The sequence below is a fragment of the Moschus berezovskii genome, chromosome 22 (genome assembly GCF_049115385.1).
Source record: "Moschus berezovskii isolate FMDL1 chromosome 22, NW_MosBer_1.0, whole genome shotgun sequence".
Lineage (NCBI taxonomy): Eukaryota > Metazoa > Chordata > Mammalia > Artiodactyla > Moschidae > Moschus > Moschus berezovskii.
The window spans coordinates 29041562-29051402 of record NC_142481.1 but is presented as its reverse complement, the minus strand read 5'-3'; the positions used below and the strand labels follow the sequence as shown (position 1 = coordinate 29051402).

Sequence of the window (9841 nt, the reverse complement as noted above, 5' to 3'; positions counted from 1 at the left end):
AAGCCTCCTTGCTTGGCCACAGCCCTAGCCAGCTCTAGGACGAGGAGTAGCGACAGACCGCACAAAGCCCCGCTTTCTCTTTTGCTAACACAACTTCCTCCTCGGCTTCCTGATTGAGCCGTGGGGCGGGACAGAGGCGGGCGGCCTAGGCGGCCACGGGACTCTGGTCTGCATCCAACCCCTCACAGCCGCCATGAGCTGGCCCTGGGCCCCGGGTCCCAACGAGGACGCTCTTGAGACCCTCCTCGAAGACCTCATCAGTTTCTACCTGGACCGTGCAGGAGAGGGCCAGCTCGGGGTCTGCAGGCAAGCTGCTCTCACCAGCAGGGCTCAGCAGCTCCTGGACACAGGGCCCCCTCTTCAACTCTACCTGCCTGAGGAGGTGGCCCCTGACTCGGGGGCTCCCTGCTCTGCCCAGCAAATCGACCACAAACTGGTGCAGGCGCTGGAGTTCCTGGAATTGGTCTCTATCCACCTGCTTCTGTTTCCCTGGAGGAAGGAAATCAGGTCCCTGAAGGTAAGTGTCTACTCTGGGAGAGAGGGTCTCAGGGAGGGGCCAGGGCCCTGCCTCGGGGTAGGGAAGGAAACAATGTGTCTGTCATGCCCACTGACTTTGGTCCCATTTTACAGTTGGAGAAACTGAGGGCTAAAGAGTTTAATGCAACTGATCTGTAGTCTGAGTTGCTTCAGTTGTGATCAACTCTTTTCCATCCTACAACCCTGAATCCACCAGCCTTCTCTGTCCATGGGATTCTCCAGGCAAGGATACTGGAGTCGGTTGCCATTTCCTTCTCCAGGGAATCTTCCCAACCCAGGGATCAAACCTGAGTCTCTGATGTCTCCTGCATTGGCAGGCAGGTTCTTTACCACTAGCGCCACCTGGAAACTGATCTGTGGTCACCAGCTAATACACAGCCCAGACAGGACTCAGACTCAGACAGTGCCATTCCAAACCACTAGGCTCTACTGCTTCTCTAAAGGACAGGCAACGAGGAGGCCACAGGAAACAAGGGAAAGACCCTGGCTGTGGAAAGCCACGGGAAGGCTTTCATCGCTTCTGGCTCCAGGCCAGGGCACCGACTGGCTCCTTCTTCTGCTGTGTGACTTGAGACAAAAGTCCTGCCTCTGGGCCTCAGTGTGTCCTTCTGTAAAATGGGACAGGGGCGACATGCCTGTGGGCCAGGTTTCCTTATGGCCCCATGCCCTGGCCCTCCTGCTTCTCAGGAGCCTCCATGCCAGTCTTTGATCCTTCCCCTCACAGCCGCTCTGCTCTTATGAGTCCCATCCTAACGAGCACCCTGTTTGTTCCAGACGTACACGGGGAGCTTCGCCTACTGGGTGCGGCCTGTGCTTTCAGAACACACCCTGCACACCCTCCTGGGCCGGCTGGGCTATGTGGCCACCTCCGAGGTCGAGTTTTCCCTGGTCCAGGCTATCAGCGAGGAGGACACCAAACAGATGGTGTTTGAGATCTTCCTGACAAGAGTTGCATGTGAGGCCATTCTCAGGACCCCGGGCAGGCAGCTCCTCGGGCCGGGCAGAGAGAGAGTGTCCAGGCCCCACCATAGGCCTGGCTCAGAGACAGGGCTGCAGGAGACCCTGTGGGAGGCCCAGCCTGGCCCAGATCCCTCAGCAGGGGTGGGAACTGAGAGCGCCCTGGCCAAACACCCTGATGCTCAGTGCTCTCTGCCTGTGGTCTTGAACCTCCCTGAGGTCTCGACAGCCCCCCAAGGACTCCTGACTGGCCCCCTGGTCCCCATGGACTCCCTGCGCCGTGCCAGCACACGCTCTGACAGTGAGGAGTTCCTGACCTGCTACAGTGACCTCGCGCTGCACCGGACACCCTTGCTCCCCTGGGACCAGCCCTGGAGCAGCCTGGAAGGGAAGCAACTTCAGGGCCCAGGCACTGGGCCCAGCCCAGCTCTGGGGGAGGTGGCCGCCACCTCGGGTAGCAGCAGTGAGCAGCCCTGGGTCCCCAACGGGGCTTCTGAGTGTAAAGGGGCCACCGTCTCCAGCCAGCTCCGCCAGAGGTCTGGGCCCTGTCTGTCAGAGAATTCCTTGGCCCCAAAGCCAGATGCTCTGCCGGATCTTGCTGCCCTTGGTATGGACACTGAGCCTCCAAGCGCTTCCTCGGAGATGGATGAGCTCTGTGAGCACTTCACCCATCACCTCAGAACCTCAACTCCAGCGGGCTATCTGGGGGACACCCCTGGTCCCAGGGTTGAGGAGGAGGGACAATCAGAGCCTCTCGTGGGGCCAGAGCCAGCCAGAGAAGGCGGCAGCCTGGATGGTAGAGTTGCTCTGCTCTGGAGGTCTCCACAGGCCCCCACTTCATGTACAAGAGCCCCCAGTGCTCACTACGTCCCCCTTAAGGGGCTGGAGGAGCCAGTTTCCACACGGGGATCCTACACGAGCCACAGCTGAGCATGTCACTCCGAGGGAAGAGGGTCGGACTCCCTAAGCCAACCGCTCTTCTTCCAGGAAGATGACGCTTGAAGAAATGATGGGTCTGGGACCACAGTGGGGACACCAGCCAAATCCACGGGGACCAGCCTGCTCATCCCAGCTGGTCTCAGGTCCCAGCCCTGCCACCTACAGACCGTGTGACTCTGGGCCACTCCCCACACCTCTCTGAACCATGCTTCCTTGTCTGCAAAGTGGGGGTGATGTCAGATCTGCCTCACAGGGCGCTGAGATGGGTTAGGAGGTGTGTGCATACCACTGACCTCAGGAGTGGGGGGCGCTTCCTGTGCCCTTCACATCCCAGCTCAGCGTGTGACCTTGGGAGCACGATCACCCTATATCTCTGAACAGCAGCCTCCCTTGGCATCCTTCAGGCACCTGTCACAGGGCAGATTACATGACAGCTGTGTAGACAAGCAGACATGTAATCCACCATCCATCTGTTCAGGGTCGTCTGTCAGCCTCCTTCTTTCAGCTAACTTCTGGTTGACAGAGAGCAAAGCCACGGTTGGGAGCCCAGGATGAGCCTGCTCTGCATCCAGGGTTGGGCCTCCACCACCCAGGCTGCATGGAGTGGGGGTGCGCCTCCACCAGCCTTTCCTGCCCCCACATATGCATGCATACATGCACACAAGTGGGTGCATCCAGGCACGTGTACACACATGCACATGGGCATTCCTCACGGCGGCCCAAGAGAGAGTGGTCTCCCTCTCCAGCCAAGAGCCTCTCTATGGAGTGGCAGGTGGCACCCACCCAGGACCTGCCCCAGCTTTGCTTCTGTCCAGTGGGGAGGATGATGCCTACCCGTGAGGGTGGTGGTGAGCCTTAAAGTTTACTAATAAAGGGGGTGGTAAAGGCCCCTTCTGGGGCTCCCTAAGTGGCTCAGTGGTAAAGAATCTGCCTGCCAATGCAGGAAATGTGAGTTCAATCCCTGGGTCAGAAAGATCCCTTGGAGGAGGGAATGACAACCACTTCAATATTCTTGCCTGGAGAATCTTATGGACAGAGGAGCCTGGCGGGCTACAGTCCATGAGGATCCCATAGAGTCGAACACAACTAAGTGACTGACCATACATGTAAAGGCCCCTTCTGGGTACACAGCAGGTGCTTAATAAATGTTGGTGCCTGCCTTGTTGTCCCCAGAGCCAAGCAAATGACTCTACCATTTTCAGTCCCAAAATCAAGGGGGACCACAGGAGGGAAGGATTTAAGGAACACTGGCCCCACTTCCCTCCCAACCTGACAGCTGGTCAGGCCCTACACAGATTTTGAGACAAATCAGAAAGCAGTCTGCACTGGGAAGAGAGAGGCATGCTGGTCAGGCATCCATCCATCCATCCTTCCTCCAAGCCACTCATGCCAAGTACTCCACATAGCACCCAGCTGTCAACACCCAAACTGGTGAGCTGTCAGTGTCTGGAGCCAGTGGAGGTGGGAGTGGTGGTTTTGGAGCAGACCCCAGCCATAAGCGTCCATCCTAGGGAAGAAGAACATCAGGACCAGGATGGGAACAGGCTAGGCTGGACACAGAGAGGCTAGGAACCTCAGGAAGAGGGATGAGGTGGGAGCAGGGACGGAGCCGGGAACCATAGCCACCAGGGCACCTATGGTGCCTGATTACAGCCCCTGTCCATTCTCTACTCATTATTTTCTGATTATTAACATAGTGAATAGGCTCAGTCCCAAGCCACAACAGAACGTTTGCTCTCTCCCCAGGCTCCTGCCCGCAGTGTTCCCCACTTACTGGAAAGCTGAAGCCCGAGGTAGACACCCTTCTTGATTCCTCTCTTTCTCACACCCTTCATCCAACAACAGTTCTCGGTCACAACAAGAACCAAATCTGACCGTGTCCCTCCTCCTTGCACAGAAGGCTGAGCCCCTGACTGAGCTACCAAGGCCTCTCACTCAGATGCCTGGAGGACACCAGTCCCCTCCCTGGTCTCGCAGCCTCCACCCTCATCCCCTGCAGTCAGCTCCATCCAGCTGCTGAGGATTCCGTTAAAACCCAAATTCCATCATGACTTTGTTCCACTCCTTCCCGGGGCTCCCAAGGCCATACCAAGCGCCATAGGCAGGGCACGTCCTACCCTTCTGACATCTTCTCATGCCCGCTTCCCCACAAGCCCCCTGCAGCTGAGCTACCCAGACTTCTTCTGGGCTCTTGAACGAGCTAAAGCCACCCCTGCCTCACAGCCTCTGTGAAGACTGCTCCCTCTGCCCTCTCCCCACTGCACGCTCCTCCCCATCCTCTTTCTTGTTGGTCACATCTCGCCTTACACGTCACCTTCTCATGAAGGCCTTCCCAGGCCACCGATCACATCAGCTTAGTTCAGTTTTCTGCACAAAGGTATCTTCAATGTATTTATTCATTTTCCCTTTCATGCACTAGGATATAAACTCTATGAGGGAGACACTGGTCTCACTCACCGGTGTTTCCAAGTCTCCAACAAATGAAACCATCAAATGGGTAGGAAACACAGAGAAGACAGATGAATGTGAAAACAAAAGCCAAAATGACCATAATTTCCACCGTTTGGAGATACCCGATGTTATGTTGTGGATGCAGTTCCTTTCAGTCTGTTTTTCTACACATACGTACATTAAAATTGGGGGATTATAATGTTTATTGCGTTCTGTTTTCATTTCCCATGAAAGGAGTCATTTTAAGCTACTTTTAGACTTAGAAAAAAGTTGCAAAATAGCACAAAGAATTTCCTTCTCTCCTGCACCTTGCTGCCCCTGAAACTGTCATGGTACACAACCACAGTATGAGCAAGAACAGGACATTGATATTGACGCAATTATCATCAAACTATGTTGTTGTTTAGTCGCTCAGTCATGTCCAACTCTTTTGCGACTCCCACATGACTGAGCGACTGAACTGAACTGAACTGAACTGGACTATAGACAGCCAGGCTCCTCTGTCCATGGGATTTTCCAGGCAAGAATACTGGAGTGAGCTGCCATTTCCTTCTCCCTGGGATCTTCCCAACCGAGGAGCTGAGCCCACGTCTCCTGCACTGGCAGGTGGATTCTTTACCACTGAGCCAAACTCTATTTAAATTACCCCAGTTTTTCCATTAATATCCTTCTCTGTTCCAGGATCCTCTCCAGGATCCCACATGGCATTTGTGAGCTTTCACCCCCTCCAATCTGTAAGTTTCTCAGTCCTTTGCTTGTCTTTGATGATCTTATGCTTTTGATCAGAACTGAATACCATTCAGTGATTTTGTTGAATGTCCCTCAGTTTGAGTTTGTCTGGTGTGTTTTTTTGGCTGGAATGAGGTTAGCCATTTTGGGCAGGAATACCACAATTAAAAAAAAAAAAGGATGCTGTGTCCTCAGTGCATCTTATCAAAGGATGTATGATGTCCATGGATCTTGTTACTGGTGATATTTACCTGCTCATCCCTGGAATAAACCACTAGGATCTCTGGTTCCTTGTATTAGAGAATGATGTTCAGAGACCCAGATCTGAGTGCCAGGTCTGCACAATCTTACTGGGTGTCACTGCTTCTAAGCCCACTCACGGGACAGAGTTAGGAAACACACGTATGTATACTAACCCACGCATATGCACACAGAGCTATATTTCCATATCTAGCTATATGTAACTTTAAAATCATTACTTCACACTGAGACCTCTGATTCTAATCCAGTACCACAGGGTTTATTCTACCCTTCCTCTTATTTATAACTTCTTTCTCTAACAGTGAGAAACACAGCTCTCATAATCTACAGATTATTTACTTATTTGTTTTAGTCTATTGAGTCTGCTAAATTGATCCTACTATAGTTTCAGAATTGCTAAATATATCCCTATGAGAAATACCTTTAATAACTGTAGTTCAGCACTTACGTGAAGTAACTTTTACCTTTACTCCTCTTGGGTCCAATCTAGATAAGTTTTCCAGGGTTACTTCAGTTAGTTCTTCCCAGCACCTTCAGTGTGGTCATTATTCTCTTGAGCTTCGCCTGTGTTTGCACTCCATCTTCTGTTCCCCTATATCCTAGTCAACTGTTTATTTGGGGCAGGGGGTGGTATGTGAGACATTACTAGGTTCTAAAAGTCAGTTACCCAAAATGACATTCACTTGAGTACATTCCCCTCTCATCCCAGCAACCCTGAACCCACTCAATTTTCCTTCTTTCCAGCCTTTTCCCACCAATCTGCTTATTTTCTGGATGATCTTTCCTGTACTCCCTATATATCTGTGTATTTTTCTTAGGCTAGCATACTCTAAATACTCATTTGGACATTACTTTCTTCCCTGAACAGTATGTCCTGGAAATCTGTATCACATCTGTTCAGATATCCTTCTCATTCTATTTCACAGCTGCATACTACTCCACTGTATGGATGTACCATGGTTTATTTAACCACTGTCTTATATATGAGTCTTTAGGTTGTTTTCAATATTCTGCAGTTACAAACAATGTCGCAGTAAATAACCTTGTGCATATATATTTTCACGTCCTAGAAGTAGGGTTGCTGGATCACAATCAAAATGTAAATACATATGTAGTTTGTCAGGTGTTATCAAAATTTCCCTCTAGAAGGGTTGTACAAACTTGCACACTCACCAGTAATGTATGAGTGTTTCCCCACAGCCTCAACAACAGAACATGTTGAGACGTGTATTTTTTTTCTGCCAGTCTAGTTAAGTATCTCAGTATTCTTTTAATTGCTGTCTTAGTCTGTTCAGGCTGCTATAACAAAACACCAAAGGCTGAGGGCCTTATAAACAGATATTTAAATTTCAGGGTTCTGGAGGCTAGAAGCCCAAGATCATGGTGCCAGCATGGCTGGGTTCTGGTGAAGGTCCTCTTCCAGACTGCTGATTGCCTTTGTCCCCCTGTTCCCTCATATGGTGGAAGGGGCTTGGGACCTCTGTTGGGGTCTCTTACCAGAGCACTAATCCCACCTGAGAGGGGTCCACCTTCATGACCTAATCATCCTGTTCCTAAAGTCCCTCTTCCTCACACCATCACCTTAGACATTAGCTTTTCAACATATGAATTTGGGGGAGACACGAATATTTAGACCACAGCATCTTATATTTTTCTAATTGAGTGGATTTGAGTAAGTTACCTATCTTTCAGTACCATTTTAATATCTTTGTTGTAAATTGTTTGGATAGTTCTCTCATTTTTCTATTGGAGTTTTGGTTCTATTTTTAAGAATTCTTCAAGAATATTAATCCTTTGTGATACATGTTTTGAATATCTTCTCCCATGTCATCAGATGTCTTTTGACTTTGTTTTCTCATGGCTTTTGTCATAAAATTTTTTAGCCAGATTTATCAATCTTATTATTCCTGGATTTGGAATCATAGTTACAAAGTCCTCCTACCTTGAGGTTTCAAAGCATTCACTCTTATAGTGTGTGCATGGTTTCATTTTTTACATGTAGATCCCTAAACCACTTGGAGTTTATTCTCAGGTATGCTGCGAGATATGAATCTATTTTTATCATTTTACAAATGATGACTCAGTCAGCTCAGCACTGTATTTAAAAATCCATCTTTACCCCCAATAATCATTGAGATTCCACCTTTATCATGTACTTACATCTACTTCTGGGTTTTCCAGTCTATCCCACGGGTCTATTCATGCACCAGTACCACACTGTTTTAATTATAGACGTTTTATAGTATGTTTCAACATCTAGATCCCCAAAGGTAAGATTTATTAAAAACTTAGCACTTGCCCATGCTCTGGGCCCCTTCCTCACATCAGGCAGGTTATCCTCAAAACACTAGAAGTGAGCAATGCTCCCAATTGACAGATAAGATAAACCAACATCCACAAGAAATTCAGTGATGCATCAAGTTTTCATGGGAATTCCTGGATGTCCACTTCTAGAAAACCTGAAGCTACGAGAAGTGGTCCCCAAAGCGTGCTTCCTGACCAGCAGCCTCATTATCACCTAGATAGCCGTTAGAAAATAAATTCTCAGGCACATCCCAGATCCGCTATATTATAAACTCTGGGGGAAGGCCCTGCAGACTATGCCTTAACATGCCCATCAGAGGATTCAGACAGCCTAAAGTTAGAGAACCAGGAGCTACAGCATCTCAAAGGGCCCAGAACTGGGAGTCATCAGCAGCTGCAGGCACCCTAAAACAGTGCTTACCAACATGTGTTCCAAGGAACACTCACACACCTGGAAGTTAATAACCCCCGGTTATTCTGTCAAATGAGTCTGGGAGTCCCTGGCTAAAGCACAATCCAGAAGGTATTTTTATTGCAGGACTTCCTGACTTTACCTGGGCTAACGCACTTTGTGCAGCTCAGAGAGAGTATCCAGGTGGTGGACCCCAAATCCACTGGACTACAAACCCTCTTTTCCCAGAGTACCTATGACTATGTCCCCAGACACATGTGTTCCGTGAACCTATCTTGGAGAAGAAAAAGCCAAAAGATGCAGAAATTCAAGAGGACAGCATTAAGTGCTAATACCCATTCTGATCCCACAAGCTTGGCTTTCTCCTAGCTTCTGTTTAATGACAGCTTTGGCCAAGTTCACCGTCTTACGGAAACCAGAGTTTACCCCAGCCTCAGGGGGACCACGGGGTTGGGGTTATTAAGAAAAAAAAGTTGTGTTCCATTGACCCTGGCCTTTGGTAAGTGAGTAATCCACTGACAAAGCCCAGAGGCACTGGGTGCAGTGTAATTGTTGTTAGATTCTCAACGGTGGAGGCCTGACATTTCCAAGAGCTTGTCGATTATTTTAATAACTGTTAACTCTTCAGGGTGGAGAGGCCAAGAGAACAAGTATTACTCATTCTGCAGATAATGTAAGCATTTGACGTGAGCTCCCCCACCCGGCTCCAGGAAAACGAGGGTGATACAGATTCGATAGCACCCAGGGGTAGACAGGTTTTGAAAACACCTCCTACCTGCTCTCAGAGCAATCAATACCTCAATCCTGACTTCCCCAGGTGGGACACTGGGAGTCTGCAGGAATCGCAGAAGTGTCTCGACCATGCACTCTCCAAGCATGGGGGCACTTCTCATCTAGGTGAGGGGTTCTGGTGGAAAGGAGGCAGGAATAGGAAAAACAAGCTGGGTGACATCATTTCCGAGTCCACATTTAGCACGGGGCTCCTGAGAGCTCCACTGTGGAAGCCCACTGGCCAGTGCTGAGGACATCACCGTACCAGCTGGTGAGGGTGGGGTGATGTGAAAGCTGAGGGAGGAGGGGCCCAGTGGCACCACGGAACTGAAACCAGACTGTGTGGTCCAGCCTTCCCGTTTGCCTGTCCCCCACCTCCGAGGTCTCTAGCAAAGTCCAGTTAGAACGATCCAGCTTATCTTAGTTGTGCAAGTCACCATCCACATCTGAATTTAGGTGTGAATGGTGGGGGAGAGAGGG

At 50.0% G+C, this 9841-nt stretch overlaps 1 protein-coding gene across 1 annotated transcript; it reads left to right on the top strand.

Annotated features, from left to right (window-relative positions):
• The first annotated feature begins 118 nt into the window (after positions 1-118).
• LOC148774391 (uncharacterized) lies at positions 119-5766 on the top strand. Its single transcript, XM_088830653.1, has 2 exons — positions 119-517; positions 1312-5766. Exons 1-2 carry the CDS (start codon positions 194-196, stop codon positions 2422-2424), a joined length of 1437 nt encoding a protein of 478 aa, XP_088686779.1. The 5' UTR covers positions 119-193; the 3' UTR covers positions 2425-5766.
• The last annotated feature ends 4075 nt before the right edge of the window (positions 5767-9841 follow it).

Excerpts from the sequence above, each read along its gene's own strand:
- LOC148774391 (XM_088830653.1), top strand. The coding sequence starts at position 194 with ATGAGCTGGCCCTGGGCCCCGGGTCCCAACGAGGACGCTCTTGAGACC. Across the intron at positions 518-1,311 it reads AGGAAATCAGGTCCCTGAAG|ACGTACACGGGGAGCTTCGC; the intron begins GTAAGTGTCTAC and ends TGTTTGTTCCAG.